General features: G+C 43.9%; 1 protein-coding gene across 1 annotated transcript in view; it reads right to left on the bottom strand.

The window, feature by feature from the left end:
- Positions 1-17,399, bottom strand: part of herc1 (HECT and RLD domain containing E3 ubiquitin protein ligase family member 1) — a 78,813-nt gene that overhangs the window by 36,997 nt on the left and 24,417 nt on the right. The window contains 20 exon segments of the mRNA XM_038701101.1: positions 2,033-2,199; positions 2,315-2,552; positions 2,651-2,924; positions 4,029-4,668; positions 5,254-5,813; positions 6,280-6,363; positions 7,125-7,364; positions 7,470-7,640; positions 7,723-7,833; positions 7,918-8,024; positions 8,124-8,279; positions 8,867-9,039; positions 9,157-9,394; positions 9,678-9,798; positions 9,911-10,126; positions 11,444-11,715; positions 12,517-12,568; positions 12,722-12,842; positions 15,065-15,425; positions 17,110-17,281. Coding sequence (XP_038557029.1) covers positions 2,033-2,199; positions 2,315-2,552; positions 2,651-2,924; positions 4,029-4,668; positions 5,254-5,813; positions 6,280-6,363; positions 7,125-7,364; positions 7,470-7,640; positions 7,723-7,833; positions 7,918-8,024; positions 8,124-8,279; positions 8,867-9,039; positions 9,157-9,394; positions 9,678-9,798; positions 9,911-10,126; positions 11,444-11,715; positions 12,517-12,568; positions 12,722-12,842; positions 15,065-15,425; positions 17,110-17,281 — 4,474 coding nt within the window.

Raw genomic sequence — 17,399 nt, forward strand, 5'->3', positions numbered from 1 at the left:
TTGTGAAAGTTGTTGTTATTACACTTTCAGTAGGGCTGTACAGAATAATTTGAAGCTTCATTCATAAAGTTGAGATGCCAATTTTAAATCAACATTCGAACGCTGAGCAGAGTTTTGTTTTTGTTTGTTTTGCATGTCTATTCCTTTTTTTAAATCCCGGTATTTCTGCACAGCTGCAGATAATGATTAGATTACAATAATATCATATCTAAACTATTTATTAGCTCACGAGACGAGGCAATACACAATATTGGGTTTACAAGAATGAAACAATATTTAGCACTATTTTAAAGAAATTTTCAATGACAAAATATATGATCGTCTTTTCTCGGCCTGAAAGTCACAAAATTCAAGACAACGCAGCTGCATTTTGAAATGTTGCTTACATATTGTCTGTCGCCGTTTATTATTTCCACAGGGTACTCAAAAAGCTGCCACCAGGGTCTGAAAAACTTTTGATAATGCGCTAAATGAATGAGTAACTTTCAGCTCATTTAGGGATAATTTAATGTAAATAATGTTGTTATTCAATGGTCAATATATTTACACAAAAACTTTGCATGCATGTTTGCATTTACGAAGAACCCTGTCTTCAGTATATGACAATCACTTCACCTTAATTAACAACCAGGTATTTCAAAGGTACCCACAGACGACAAGAAATGCAAAGCTCACCACAGGGTGTTATACAGTCAGTGCTCAATACAAAACCCACACAGTTTAACCACCAACGAATGAAATAGTCCACATCTCAACAAAAAAACTCCTCTTCTGGATCCCAGCATGCAAACAAAAAAAGAAACCTCAGTTTCAATACAAAAGTTAGCCAAAGAAAATAAAACCAAGTGACGCCTCCTGAGTCTAATAGACAAGCTTAGTGAGTTACCTCCCATAGTCCGGCCCTCAAGCTGGCAAGCAGCGCACTGGCTGTCGCTCTAGGATGGACTGGGCCTCTTCCCCTGGTTTGAAATGCCACCACAGATATTCCCTGGACTGACCGGCGGGTGTGTTTGTTGTTTATGTTGTGTGTGTCGTGTGTTGCGGGTGCTAATTTCAGACCCTGGCAGCGACACAAACTATTTAAAAGTAGCTGGGGCACCTTTTATGCTAAGTTCACCCTCACACTCCATCACGCTGATTTCATGAGACAGCTCTTCACCTCGATGAGAAATATCGTCCGGTCTTAATATCACAAGATCACGTCATTCCCTTACTATTTATATACTCCTAACGTTTCAACAGACAGACACACAGACTTCTTCAGGAAACGGTGAAGAAAATGAGCCTAAATGAGGGTTAAGTGACCTCACACCTGATCTTAGGACATCTATATTGGAATGATCAATGTTTAAGGAGTATAATATTAATGTGATATTTTGTGAGATACGCAGTGGGAATATTTTTCTGGTGTATATGTGGCAGGTTAAAAAGGAGATGATGAGTTTTCAGTTCATCACAAATAAATACAGGTTCACGTCTTTACCTTTACCTGAGGAAGACCATGACTGAAATGATTTAGGGCTGCAGCTAACGATGATTTTAGTAATAGAGTATTTTAGAGATTATTTCATCGCGAGTAATCGCATAAGAAGTACTTTTACTCGGCTTCGTTTTACGGTGGACAGAAAGTAACATTACAGAGCTCTTGTTTTCTTTTAGCTTGAAATAAACCCATTCTTTGGACACTTTCTTCTTCGTCCCTCAATATTTTCTCTCTCTTCCTCCACTTTGCAAACAGCGCCATCATAATCACGTCGTGTTCACTTGATCACAGCGTAAGCGCGCTGTGCGACAGTAATAAATGTCCGTGCAAAACAAAGCATTGATGCAAAGAATTTGTGTTACTCGCTAACTTGTTATACTTTGTTTATTTTTTTGGTACTTTTACTAGAGTACTTGTTTTTGCAAAGTAACAGTTTTTTTACTTGATGACATTATTTGACTACTCTACCCACCTCTGAGCAGCTCTGAGATGTTGAACAAGAAGATGAAGAACAACAGACATACATTTATGAAAATCTGGCATACTTACAGGTGCCGGTTCTGTTTTGTGGTCTGCTGGGCTGCGAGTCAGGGGAGGTGAGACTCTGCCGGCGGCCGACCTCATCTGAGGGAGAGGTTGGCAGAGAGGACACCGGAGGAGTCTGAGCTCGGCGGGTTGGAACCAGGGTGGTAGTTGGGTAGCTTGAGAACATTTGCCTGCCAAATCGGAGAGAAGCATTAAAATAATCATCTCAATTTAATCATACATGGAAAAACAAGGTGAATCATTAACACTAGCTGACTGACAATATGTGCAGCCATCTGTTCTGACCTGAGGAGGCTGAGAGGCATGACCCCTGGAGACTCTGACGCAGGGACGGTCTCTGTGTCGGTGACAGGTGTGGTAGCAGTGGTGGTGTCCTCCAGCGAGGAACTCATGAAGGAGGTGGTGCTGGAGGCAGAGGGGCTGGTGGTGACTGGTGTTTGCGCCAACTGCTCACCCTCTGTACCTTCCCCCTCACCTTCTGGTTCACTTCTCACTCCTAAAGGAGATGAAAAGACAGGCAAAGCTAAAAAAAAAAAAAAAAATGCTTGTTGTTTACACAGTAAGGAAATCTCCGGGCACGAATTAACAATCCAAGTACATCGAATCTCTACATGTTCTCACCAGGCTTGGCCTTTGCTCCACTGGGCTCCTCCAGCAGCCCATTCACAACTAGCTTGTAGATCATGGCCTGTGCCCTCTCCAGGTCTGCCAGTCCCAGGGCCCGCTTGATGGGGGAGCGCATCACTGCCCGCTTCACCATATGGCGCATGAGAAACTGCAGAGCCGCCCGCATCTCCACCTCTTCCTGGCATGCTGGCGAGGTGGCAGCTGTGCTCCCGTTGGTGCTGGCATTTAGATCCGCGTTGTGCCCGCTGGGTGCTGCTTCCGGTAACACCTTGATGTTGGAAGAGAGAATAGGTTAGCATAAATCTAACGATGTTTGACATGGATCTGTTCCATGTATGAGATTTTACTCCCAACAGCCACCTTTTTGTACACAGATACATTCAGTATGTTTGCTCCATTTATATAAATATATTATAAACTGAAGAATTTTTGCCCCCATTCATCATGAGCTGAACTCAAAGATCTGAGGGCAGCACGGCGGCCTGGTGGATAGCACTGTGGCCTCACAGCGGCCTTTCTGTGCGGAGTTTGCATGAGTTTCCTCCACCATCAAACACATGTTAGGTAGGTTCTCCAGTCAGTGTCGTTTGACCAGACACTGCATTTCAATCTGGAGTTGGTCCCCGGGCGCTGTACAGTGGCTGCCCGCGGCTTACGGATGGGTTAAATGCAGAGGATGAATCTCGCAACATGTATGTGTCAAATAAAGTACCTTTACCTGACTTTCTGTCATATATAAGGCCTATTTCTCTCAGATATTGTTCACAAATCTGTCAAAATCTGTGTTAGTGAGCACTTCTTTGCCAAGATAATCCATCACCCTCACAGGTGTGAAATATCAAATATTATATATATATATATAAACAAAGAAGACAAGTGAAAACAAGAATTAGGTCAAAATGTTGAGCTTTTTTTGGCAGATTTTCTTGCCAAGAATCACTGTAGATGAGAAGATACTATTCACATGTTAAAATTTAGACTCCTTAGAAACTCATTGCATCCATCCAAGAAACAGTCCAGCACATAACTCCCCATAAATCTACAAATGTTAGTCTTAAACTGTTTTTGTTCAAAAACAAGCAAATGAGACGTGCAAATTGGGTGCTGGTAGGCAGGTCAGTACCTTTACCTTTTGTTACCAGGTTAGCTGTGTCCACATGTTTCCAGTCTTTATGCTAAACTAAGCTAAGCTAAGCTAACTAGCTGCTTACATATTTACGAACATATTTAACAGAAAGATATTGACCTACTCGTCTAACTCCTGGCAAGAGCATGAATAAGCGTATTTGTCAAAATGCCCTTTAAGAATTTCATAATGCTACTGAAGAACATGTAAGAGATTATTGTATGTGTTGTATAAAAGCTGCAGTACCTTTGGTATAAGCAGCAGCTCAGCATACTTGCTGCAGCTAAGCAGGGCGCTGAGGGTCTTCATGGCTCCCAGGTAGAGGTAGGACAGCTGCACAGCGTGGATTTCCGTCTGGGTGGCGATAGACGAAGAAGAGGGCTCATGACTCCGAGAGCCGTGATCGTGGCCTTTCTTCCTGTTCCCTTCCGCAGGAGTATGAGAAGCTGCAGTGAAAAGGGTCTCACTCCCGCCTACCCCTCCAACAGAGGAGATCTCACTCTCCGACTTTGAGTTGGGCGCCACATGTGCTTTCACTTCCTCCAGGCTGTGGGACACACGCAGGTCAGAGGTCGTGGTGTTCGGAGATGCTCCAGGTGAGGCTCCAATATTATCTTTTTGTTCATTGCGGTTGTGCCCCTCATTTTCTGCCTTGTCCTCATTACTGGTTGGCTCGTGTCCAGTCGAGGCCGCGTTGCGATGCTTCTTTTCGTGGCGTCGCGCGCTGAGCTTAGCGGCGGATTCCTCGTGGATGCTGGTAAGGTACGTGAGGTCCAACAGCAGCGAGGCGGTGAGGCCACGGAAACGCGCCACGTCGAAGGGCAGCGGCTCGCAGGGTTCCAGGTTGTACAGCGGAGTGTCACTGGGTGACCAAAAAGTTGGGAAGCTTTAATAGAAGGGAGTGGGGAGTGAAAAGAGACAAGGGAAGGAAACACAAAGTGAGGGACAGGGTAGGAGAGAAAGAGCACACACAGCATGCAAGACAAATAAAAAGACGGAATGTGTGGGTATGGCACGAAAACATGATTTACAGGGCCATGCAAGAGGGTTATGGATTAATAATGAGATCAATGGCGAGTCAATAACTGAAACATGAAAAACAGTAAATCAGAGCAAGGGAAAACGGAAGGTGAAAAAGTGATTAAAAAGAAAGAGGCTAATGCAGGATGTTAGATGCATGTGAATAAAGGCAGTGAAAAACATTCAGCTCCATCTTTGTTTCAGAATACATGTTATCAGCCACGTGGTCATACTGCTGATGACGCACAGTGCCCTCAAAAAGTATCGGAACAGAAAGGTCAAGTTGTTTACTTTGGCTATACAGTTTAATTTAAATAAATGTATAGCTAGCTGACACGTTGGTAAACCTATAAAACATACCAGCGAATGACAAATACAGCAACATATACAGAAAGAAAAATGTCAACAAAAAAAAAAAAGTGACAAAAAAGAAAAACATTTCACCCGGTACCTGATGGTGATCTCCGCCTCGTCCCACTGCACCTTCGCTGAGGTACTGCCTTCCTTCACCACGCCCAGCAGAGTAGCGTGCCTCCCCGTCTGCTTGTGCACACATCGCCCACCAACACGTAGGCCTGCATCCGCCCCTCCGATGATCGCGAGGACCGGCCACACCTCGGTGCAGAGCGTTCTCAGGTGGTGATCCGACAGGTCCCCCAAGCCATGCTGCCGTCCGTGGCGTCCCCGTTCCTCCTCCGTCCTCGTGGGTGTTTCTTGGCTCTCTCTCTGGGCATCGTGCTCCTCGCGGCTCTGCACTGAGCGACTCTTTTTCAGCCTCTGACCCCCACCGCTGCCAGATGCACTGGCCGACTCTCTAAAGCACGGTTTAATCTTGTGGAGCCGCTCGATGATGGTCTTGTTGATGCGATGCGTCCAGTGGTCAGTGCGATGTAAGATGCGTATCAGCTGTGTGGTGGCCTCGGCCAGGACAGTGGCCATGGGGCTACAGACCGGGTCACCAGGTAGGAGGTCTCGAGGTGTTCCCCTCATCTGCATGTCACAAATCTTAACCTGGAAAAATACATATATAAATAAATGCATTTACAAGATTTAGCTGCCACGGGAAAGCCAAGGTTTTCCACAGACGCCTAAACCAATGAACACACACTCGCATTTAGAGAATAAAACATGTTTTGATTCTTGCTGCTCAACTGTTGCACCACCCTTAAATAAAAGATGTGTCTGCAGAGTGAGGGAGTGTCTTTGTCTATATCATTTATTTACTGTATAGAGGACTGTACTGTATAGCTCAACAGGTACTCTGTTCCCATTGTCTAATTTAGGTGGTAAATTGTTTTTATCAAATCATATGAGGAAAAAAGCTCACATATAAAAGAAATCTCATCCCTAACGGACTGCTGAGCCACAGTAAATGAAGGATAAGTAAGCAAGTCAACAGAGGTAAAATAACTCCTCGTGTAGCTGTTGTGCGGAAGAAGTAGGCGTCACAGACGGATGGACATTTACGCTCTCTTACCTTCTCTCCTGGGTTACTGCTGTAGAACATCACACAGGGATACAGTTCTGTGGCGTCGACATCCTCAAAGGCTAACTTTGGCTCCTGTGGAATCACAAGTCAGCAGTTAGGGATGGACACAGGACCCTGAGGTATTGCTTTCATGCCGTTTCTTCTCTTAAAACGCAGGTCTCAATTAGACGCCTGGTCTGGTTTTTATATAGTTTCTTAGGTTGTATAAAACCTCTTGAAGCCGACCGTGTCACCTGCTTGAGCGGTTTCTAAGCTGCTTAGATCGCACATACAAATATAAATGTTTAAACTTTTGCAATCAGGACATCGTTAGATCAGTTAGATTCTCCACAATTCAACCTTTTAGTTCATTTTGAGACACAATGAGCACCAAAGTATTAATCTTTCAGATTTACCGCCATGCTATAGGAATTAAAGGCCTGTCCCAAATATAGGCAGGGTGAGTTCAGTGATTTAAGCAAATAAAAGGACGGGCTATCAATTGAAGTTTTATGATAATTTTATGTATTTTGTGTAATAAAAATATAAATGAATGTGGGTTTGTATAAGTTTCTTTGCCCAGTTTGAGTGGATTTTTCAGATGCTGTTTGTTGGGGCTGAGTATGTATGAGGAATTAGACAGTTTGTCATACGTTAAAGAATTTTTTTGAATACATTTTCAAAATAATATATGAAGAGAACATATATATCTATATATATATAGATTTATAGATATATAGATATATACACACACACACACACACACACACACACACTAAACTGTTGCATGTCACATGACTATAACCCCAGTCTAATCATCAGAAGAATAAAGTAGCGACATGTTTGTCTCTCACCTCTCCGTTCTTGCCAAAGGAGATGGTTCTGGCCTCCATGTCCAGGACACAGGTGATGAAGTCTCCCTGAGTAAAGCTGTTAAGTGTCAGTGTCTGCTCCCCATTGTGATACAGGTTCCCGCTGTACGCTCGGTATAGCCACATATCTGATGTGGTGCGGTGGTTGAAGTCGTGCACGGGCCACCGCGAAACGCCTACACATGTTCCCTCATTGCCTCGGTTCTCCTTCACGATGTAAAACTAGATAGAAGATAGAAAACGTGAAGTTAATCACAACAAGCACACACACAAAAAAAAAGGAGATATCTTAAACTTTTGACAACATTCATTCATGTTTGCGCCAACCTTCCACTGGTAGCATCCAGAGGAGATACCAGTGGAGGCCAGGCCATAGCCTTTGCCCCCACTGCCATGGGTCAGACCCTGGCCATTTTCCACCACACAACACTGAGCCTTCTCAGGGTCAAAGGACACTTCCTGAATGGGAAGGTTCTCGTCTTCTTCCTCTGCCTCTCCCTGTGGATTAAAGAAACTGTTAAGCCACTCAAACAAAAATGATTATCAATTACGGTGGGAAAGAGAATGATTGGCCGCAGACCTGTAGTTTGAGTTCGTGAACTTTTTCTTTGATCTGGATTGAGTGTTTGGCCTGAGCAATGGGAGCTTCCCACATGCAGTCAGACAACAGGGAGAACAGCCGCTCCACAACCTAGAAGAGAACAAATTACATAAGCTCCCTGAATGATGGCAGTCTGTTATTGAGGACTTACACAAAGCAAAGTAAGCGGTATACCTGTGTCACTTGGTCATCCTCTATATTGGCCTCACAGGCAGGCAGGACAGCCTCCAAAACATGAAGAGCCAGGAGCCGAGTTCTCAGGTTTCCCACCAGAGGGACCCCTACAAGTAACAGCCAACAAGAGCTGAAGTCTCAGCTATGTTTTCATCACATTATGTACCGCACAATAATCTGTGTTGTATTACATAAGCTGGCTGTACCTGAGCAGCATTTCTGTGCGGCGATGTTGAGCAGCACTTCAGTCCATTTAGGGGAGGCCATCTTTGACTGGATGGCCTTGGAGGACACCACTCTCCTGAGGAAGACCAGGAAGTCTCCGAGGTGTAGCTCAGCTGTGTGCTGCTTACGGATCAAAGCTGAAAAACACACCAACACAAATAAAGTTATGGGCCACATATTAAATTTCCTTCATTCACTTACTGCTGTTTCTACTGCTTTTAATTGCTAATCCCAGAGAATCTAAACATTAACTCATTAACTACATTCAGGCACCAGGTTCTATATAAGTTTTTAGATAAAAATAAACTTATTTAAGTTTTGATCACACTTTAATCGTTTGAATGTTGTCTGGTTTTATATTTATTAATAATTTCTTGTATTTGTGAATAGCATTTTTTTGGTCAAGTTGACAGTTGCTATCTTTGTGCACTGCGTTTGTAACAGATTTTGATCACTCTTGATTCCTGATCGATTGACTGTCAATTTGTTTGTTTTTGAAATTATAGTTTTGTTTTTGTCACATTTTTGTTGTAGTTCAAGGTTAATTGATTTATATTTATCATTAAATTGTTGCCAAAGAAATACTGTTATCAACAAATGTGTTTAGTCACAGCTTTTGTTAATAAAAAAACAACAGTGCTCACATGCGTACGCTGCATGTGTCATAAAACAGGCAAAACATGGCTTCCTCATCATGTCACTAAAAATGAAACTCCCGGATCACCTCTGAAGTCTTTCTTTTCAGAGTCTGCACTGTCCTCCTGCTTGTTGTCGTCTTGGTCTTTTCCAGCAGACAGAAGACTAACTCCTGCTTGAGACAGCAGGTTCTTCAGCTGACTGCAGAGCAGGTCCAGCAGCGACTGGACAACCTTGGGACTTAATTTGTCTGCATAGGTTCTGCAAATCCAAGAAAAAACACAGCTGAGGATGTGATCTTGTCTTTGTATTGGGTTAGATTAACAAAGTACTGAAGTCACGACGACTCGATTACTCCAGTTTCCTTTAAGCTCTTACCCAGTGCTGATGGCCAGTATCTGCAGCAGGCGCGTGGAGGCCACTTTGAGGGCAGTGCTGAGCTGGGACACTCCAGGTTTCTGCAGCAGCTGGAGCGGCTGCCCCAGCATGGTCTCCGTCCCGCAGAGCTGGGAGAGCACGTTGAGAAGCCCGCTGGAGATGGCCAGGGAGACGTCCACTGGCTGGTAGCGAACACTCAGTGCAAACACAGTCACCAGCAGGAGGCGTTGCTGGGCTTCTAGAAATGAGAGGGAACAACAGAAAGAGATAAAAGGCATTAGGAAGGCTAATTGGAATAACAAAGAATTGCTCGTCATACACATGAACAACTTTGAAAGAACAAGCGAGAACGGATCCCAGGTTCACATAAACAAGCTGCAAATTGAAAGATTTAACAAGTTAATGTCATAGAATTCAGTGAGAAATGTCAGCGACTTGTATATTTAGCGACCTGAATAATTTTAGCCCAATAACCTATTGAGGCTCTGCTACAGGGGATGTACAGCAGTCGTCTCTATTACCTATGTGGTGCTTGTTTGCCTGCAGTGCCCTCTCCAGTGTGACAGACAGTTGCTGGTAGATCTTATGAACAGCTGTCTGGATTTCCATCTGAATGCTCCTCTTGGCTGCTTTTACACCATCCTGCAAAACAAAGTATGCACTGGTGTGTTATGACACAGGGAAAAACGCTCTTTTCTAAATCAAACACAACCCACAAATGGAAGTATTTTGTCAGCAGTTGACTGCACTATACCTGATAGTGATGTAGCTGCACGCTCTCTCTCTTCAGCCCTCCTGTGCCCACCGTGCCGAGGCCAAAACAGCCCGCCAGGAACTGCAACCTGACTGAGGTGAGCAGGGAGGACGACTGGAAGGCGCTGCTGGATCGGTCTGCGTTCCCGGGCTGGCTGCCCTTCTCCTCCATGCCAGAGATCAACACCACAATCTGGTGGAGTGCCTCTAACCGCAGCTGGATATAAAACACATCCCATTAGTCAAGTGGTTACTCTAACAGGTTTCTAAAACTATTACTAATAATATCTTGCTCGGAAAATCAACAAAAAAACAGCCTCATTTGTTTGACCACTTAATAGTTTTGGTTTAAAGGATAAGTCTGGTGATATTCAGTATTTTTCTTATTTGCAATCCCATGAAATGACCAAAACCAACAATCTATCATCCTACTAACAAGTATTGTCCCTATATCTTCTTCCTCTGAGCCATAGAGCTCCAGTGTTTTCCAAAAACTATTAAAACACATCAGGAGCCTCACTGTTGCCCTGTGTGACATGTTCCTTCATCACCATTAAGTTTATTTTGACTCAGTCCCACATACGCCGTCCTGCTGCAGTAAATATTCATATGCATGTCCACGGATCAATGTTACTCATAATCTCGCACCCCCTCCTCTTAGAGGATGCATAGCTTATTCTGGCAGAGGCAGTGCCAGTACAACTGCAGCATTTACTAGTTAACAAATGCATTTGATAAAAACTACAGTGGCCTACTTTTTTAGGGGATTACCAATGGGCAGTGGGCCGAGAGCCATAGACAGGGTAGTCAAAGTCAAAAAGCACTGTTAAGAGTTTTGGTCTTTTCATGGCATTTGTTGAAAATAAGACATATCACCAGCGTTTTCCTTTAAGCAGTGCTGTTCTGAAAGAAAGGTCAAAGAATACTCTTAATCTCAACTGAAGCATGACAAGCTGTTCCACCAGTGTGTGAATGTGTGTGAATGGTAAATGAAGATGTAGTGTAAAAAGCGCTTTGATTGGTCGAAATGACTAGAGAGGCGCTATAGAGCGGGTTGCCCGTTAATCTGAAGGTCGGCGGTTCAATCCCCGGCGCCTCCATGCTGCATGGTGAAGTGTCCTTGGGCAAGATACTGAACCCCGAATTGCCCCTGGTGGCTGTTCCACCAGTGTATGAATTTGTGTGAGCCTAAGTGCTCAAACAGAAACTAACATTCACACACATTCATACACTGGCGGAGCAGCCAGGGTTCAGTATCTTGCCCAAGGACACTTCGACATGCAGCCTGGAGGAAAGAGGTCGAAAAGACTAGAAAGGCGCTATACAAATACGGAGCGTTTACATTTACAAAAATCAGGGGTTTCAGTGACAAGTTTCAGTGACAAGTGTTATTATGAAGTACACAATCACTGCACTGCTGGTGTGAAAATAAAATTTAATTTCATGTGGCATTAAAGCAATAAAAGTGACGTGTGCTTCACTTAGAGTACCAAGGCAGACAGTCACTCAGACAAGCCCTGAGAAAGTCCCTCACCTCGGCCCTGCTCTGTTGCTGTTCCATGGCCAGGATAGTTGCCTGTGGGCTGGTGGACATACTTTCTTCTGGCTCCTTGAAGGCTGGCGCCAGGCCTACATCACCGCTGATAAAGCTGACCATGTTGTCAATGAGAGCGTGGACGCCCAGAGAGCGACTCAGGTCCAGGTCTGACTCTTCGTAGGAGTAGGCTGAGCTGTAGCTCCGCTGGCGGCTCAGTTTGGCCCGGAACCAGGACTCAGCCAGGGAGTCTGGGGAGCTGTAAAGTAAGCCTGAAAACAGGAGGAGAGGGAAGCAAGCCTTTCAGACGCATAAATGCACAAGATGACCGTTTTGATGGATGGACCATGGTGCTTTTAAGCACTTAAGAGCTATGCAGTGCAATGCATTATTACTCTACAGGAGTTCATCAATTAGCCAAATGCTGATTCTTCATGCAGGCCTTCATCAGCTATTATGGATTCTTTTATAATGGGCGCACACGGTTTAAAAACCCACTGAGGAGAAAATGCTGCAGTTGAGAAGTGAAATGGCAACAAGGGCAGGCCTTTTCTATATGGCTGAAAGCACTGACGCCAATGTGTCAGTATTAATGATTTCTTTAACAGTGCAACTGGTAATTCCATGGAAACTCTTCTGCGTGACAAATCACTTTCTTCACGAGGAATGAGCCATCATTGTGCAAAGTAACAAACGTTCAAAGCAGAAGAATGAACTGTCATTTGTACAATAGGCACATCTGTATGCTCTTTATTTATTTCTTTATTTCTTAGAGCGTAGAACATGAAGTGTCTTGAAGTGAAGCTGAAATCAAGGCCCTCATAATGAGCGATGAATGGTGGGGGGGGGGGCATCACGGTTATGGAGGTATGAGCTAACAAGAGGAATAAACATGCCATCGGTTACTTGCTTGGAGCTCCTCTTGTGTTTGGGGCTCAACTGCCCCAAAAGAAGCAAATAAACTATCCACACAGGAATCGAAAGACAGAGAGACAAAAATAACAAATGATTGATGAAAACTATATCGTCCTTACTCGCAACGTTAGATAGATCTTTCTGCAGCGGGTCTTTACCTCTCTTTTTGTGAGAGAACGCCAAGTCCAGGTCAACGTTTCTCCTTCCACTCTGAAAGACAAAAACAGAGACGAAGCCTGATGTAGCTTTCAAATCGTAACTACGTGGCTTTTCATCTCTTGGTATGCAGCTCACAAACACAAAGACGCCGATGTAGCGAGACAGACGAGTACATGTATGTGTACGAGAAAGTGTCTGCTCTACCAGAGTGTAACCCTCTTCGTCTGACTCGGGCTGGGAGAGGTCAGACTCGCTCCTGGACTTCATCAGTCTGTAGCTCGGGCTGCTCTGCACCGAACGGCTCTCTGCACTCAGACTCTCACTCCTACACACACAAACAAACACACACAGAGACATTTATCATCTTTGTCATGCCAACGCAACAACTTAGAAATAATGACTCCACTCCACAAAACCACTCAGTGCCAACAATAAAGTAAAATATATGGGGCTAAATACAGTATATCAAAAAATGGGGAAGGTGATAATATGTTCACCATGACAGAATCTATTAAGGCCCCTCCAAGCAAAGGCAACATTTAGACCTGTGGAGTTAGCAAAAGTCTGTATAACTATATATAGCAATAGAAAATACAAAGGTTTACAGTATAGTTTTAATTGTATAACCATCATTATCACAGTAACCAACAACACACACACTCAAGAAGAAGCCTCTCCTACACCACAGATTTGTGGACTGGATACAAACACATTCTTTGGCAGTGGGTAGAATAACGTATTGGCAGATTTTAATCTAATTTCACTGGGTATATTATTCCAAGCCAATATTGGCCAGGATGCTGGTACCATTACGCTTTCCTACTGGCATATGCCTTGTTGGCAAATTAGTCTTCTTTCCATTATGTTCAAGCTCAAATATTAAAGATTGAGTTTCAAGTTTGTCTTAAAATAACACTCATAAAATATTTATACTAGAAGAACATTTCATCTTGCTGTAATGGCACACTGGCTGCAAAGAGATTCCTTCTTTATTCCAATTAGGGAAGCACCGACTGTTCGGCCACCGAAATTAATCGGCCGAAAATAGCTAAAGAAAAAAAGCACTTTCGGTGTTCGGCCTAATAATTCAAAAGACTGAAGAAATTTTACTGAACAATTACGTTGACATGTCGTCTGTGTGGAAGCATTTTAAAGTGTCTGAGCCGTTTTAAAGTGTCTGAGCCGTTTGCAGACGCTGTTCTGCTGAATTGTCTCCGAGCACATCCGCTCCATCTGTGGCTGACTTCTTAGAAAAGACAACAAACAGTCTGACCCGCCTTGAGTGTTTCTGTTTCTGAGAAGGCGATTAAGCTAGCCGCACCTAAATTTGGAGTGCACACTTATTCAAGCCTTTATGGTAAAGTGAACCGGCCCAGAGCGAGTTGGCAGGCAGGTTAGAGACTTTATTCTGTCAGTTTGTCTCTTTAGTATGAAGAGAGGCTGTGAAATCTTCATGTTACGCCGGACGAGAAGCACATACAACATTATTTATCAAACCGGGTCGGACTGGATGAATTTAGCGCGAGGAGGAAACACATGTGACAACGTCCGGTTTTCTAAATAAGGCGTCTATTCAGGATGGAAATAAGATTAATTGGATTATATTCACAGAAAGTATAAAACATATTACATGTGTCCATTAAAAGTAAACAGACACATGTAATTTACTTTACTGGACCCTCTCGGGCCCCGGACCCCCCCACCATAGTCTCTGCAAATCCTGTGGGAAACACTGAGTAAAAAGCTCATTTTGACTATTTAATTTATGCAGTGGTAAAAAAAAAAAATGTTTTGCCAAAATAAATGGAAAAAATGTGAATGAACTTATTTGGTAAAGTTGTTCATTATATTTGGTTTCAGCTCCAGCCAAGAATTTTCATTTCCGTGCATCCCTAATTCCAATGTTAGAGATAGGGGAAAAATCCATAGTCCTTGTTCTCTACAAAAATCCATACGGTCGGCAAGAGCTAATATAAGCCTTCAGTGATCTAGCTAGTAGTAGCAGGTAGCTCTGACAAGAATGAATCGTTGCCACTATATTGTTATTATTATGGTCTTACTACCTGCAGCACCAACTGCACTCAACGCTAGTTCAAATTCGCCAAATAAACGTCCTCGTTGTGCGAACATTAGATCATCGCCGGCAGGAAAGGAGAAGAAGACAGCCAGCAATACTTCTGCGCCTCCGTTTGAGGAGAGACCAAAGACGTAAGTGGCGGTTTGCTTCCATAGCGGTCGTCTGTTTCAAAAGATGACGGGAGATTTATATAATTGTGCCCTTATTTCGGGCGCATTCCTTTGTGCATTTGTTTATTTCAGTTTAGGACAGGATTTCTTCATGGGCCAGTGTGGACAGGAGGAACAATTACAGGTACCTAAACTGTTTCAATGTACATTTAGGTATTTAAGGGTTACATTTTTAAAAATCTCTTTTGCTTTGCCTCAGGAAAAGGTTGTAAACTCATTTCAGCACTAAAGAGGTAACTATTTATCCGTCAATAAGTGTTATTTTTAATATCACCCCCGCCCTCCTGACTGTGCTCTGACCTGGTCATGAAGCTCAGACACTCCTGTGTTCCCGTGGCTGACTGGGTCTGGCCCTCCTCCTGGTTCTGCTTGGTCAGCTCGCCCAGCACAGGGCTCACCCCCAGCAAGAGCAGGGCACAGCGGTGGATCACAGAGTTACAGGCTGCTGTGTACAGGTCCTGGCCCTCTGGGAGACCCGTACTGCCCCTCCTCCCCTCCTGCGACAGAATGGAGTCGTCATCAACACCTCCTCCTCCTCCTCCTCCTCCTCCTCCTCCACTCCTGGAAACGGAGCCGGAGCCCAGTCCTGTGCTGCTGCTGGCCCGCTCTCTGTCCCGACTGCGAGCTACCTCCCGCGCTGAGAGGAAACATTGAAAGATTTCTGTGTTGTGCAAGATGCACGTACACACACACACACACACACACACACACATAAAACACACACACACACACAAAATGCTGGGTTAGAGGACAAGCAGCAGCCGCATAATACACTCACGGTTTACTATAGCGATGCACCGAATGTTCGGCCACTGAAATTAATCGGCCGAAAATAGCAAAATAAAGCACTTTCAGTGTTCGGCCTAATAAGTCAAAACACAGTAAATTACACTGACCAATTACGTTGACATGTCGTCTGTGTGGAAGCATTTTAAAGTGTCCAAGAAAGACGTCCAAAAATGGCCGTTTGCCGACATTGTTCTGCTGAATTGTCTCCGAGCACATCCGCTCCATCTGTGGCTGACTTCTTAGAAAAGGCAACAAACGGTCTGACCCGCTTTGAGTGTTTCTGTCACTCGTTTGTGAGAAGGCGATTAAGCTAGCCGCACCTACACTTGGAGTGCACACGTATTAAAGCCTTTATGGTAACTGAAGCGGCCCAGAGCGAGCTGACAGGCAGGTTAGAGACTTTATCCTCTCAGGAGGTAGAGCGGGTTGTCTGTTAAATCGGTAGGTCGGCGGTTCAATCCCCGGCTCCTCCATGTCAAAGTGTCCTTGGGCAAAATACTGAACCCTGAATTGCCGCTGGTGGCTGTTCCACCAGTGTATGAATGTGTGTGACTGTTAGTTTCTGTTTGAGCGCTGAATGCAGATGTAGTGTAAAAGCGCTTTGAGTGGTCGAAAAGACTAGAAAGGCGCTATACAAGTACGGACCATTGCAACGACAAGTGCTGCAGGATGAGAGTCCTGCCTGAAGAGAGGCTGTGAAGTCTTCATGTTACGCCGGACGAGAAGCACATACAACATTATTTTCAAACTGGGTCGGACTGGATGAATTTAGCGCGAGGAGGAAACACATGTGAAAACGTCCGGTTTTCAAAATAAGGCGTCTATTCAGGATGGAAATAAGATTAATTGGATTGTATTCACAAAAAGTATAAATCATATTACATTAAAAGTAAACGGACACATGTAATTTACTTTACTGGACCCTCTCGGGCCCCGGACCCCCCCACCATAGTCTCTGCAAATCCTGTGGGAAACACGGAGTAAAAAGCACATTTTGACTATTTAATTTATGCAGTGGTTAAAAAATAGTTCGGTGTTCAGGAAGGTTTTTTATTATATTCGGTTTTGGCTTCAGCCAAGAACTTTCATTTCGGTGCATCCCTAGTTTACTAGAGTGTAAAGTTCATAACCAAAGCACATGCCAAGGCAACACATCAAAGTGTCTGACACTGTCACATTCATCCTAGTGCATTTTAAGCTTTAAACTGCTTTTCTACAACAATAATTTTTTTTACAGTGTGATATCTGTAAATGAGCCAACAAGTGCCCTCTCATTACTATATGTCAGTCATCATGACATACTATGAAACCACGATACGTTTTAAATGCCTTACTGGCCATGAACCGTTGCATTTAGAATAAATATATAACCATCTATACTCCTGCACCTAAATAACACAACGTCTGATTGGCGCCCTGAATGACCTTGACTTTGACCAGAACTAACCCAACAAGATGTGAATGAATGGAAGCAGGCAGGATAAACGTTCCTGCGCTCCTAATGATTAGCACACCGAAAGCACACAAACGAACATCTCCAAGACACGTGCACTTACTTCCAGCCGTCATTACTTCATGTTCTCTGTCCTCCTCTTCATCGTCTTGTTCCTGATGGCCCTCTTCTCTCTCGCGGTCGGCTCGCTCCTCCAGCTCTGCCTCCTCATCGATGGTGCGTGTGAACGAGTGCTCCTGAGGATCCATGTCCAGAGAATCCTGATTGTCTGAAATCTGACCAAGTAAATCAAGTTTATTTAATAATATAGCACCTTCCACAGATCAAGATCACAAATAAATTATAGTTACCAAAATTATCAGTATCAGCACATTATTGTTAAAATGTACTGAA

This window comes from Micropterus salmoides, unplaced genomic scaffold (genome assembly GCF_014851395.1).
Source record: "Micropterus salmoides isolate LMB-PRFRI ecotype aquatic unplaced genomic scaffold, ASM1485139v1 Ms_hic_scaffold_6, whole genome shotgun sequence".
In the NCBI taxonomy this organism is placed as follows: Eukaryota; Metazoa; Chordata; class Actinopteri; order Centrarchiformes; family Centrarchidae; genus Micropterus; species Micropterus salmoides.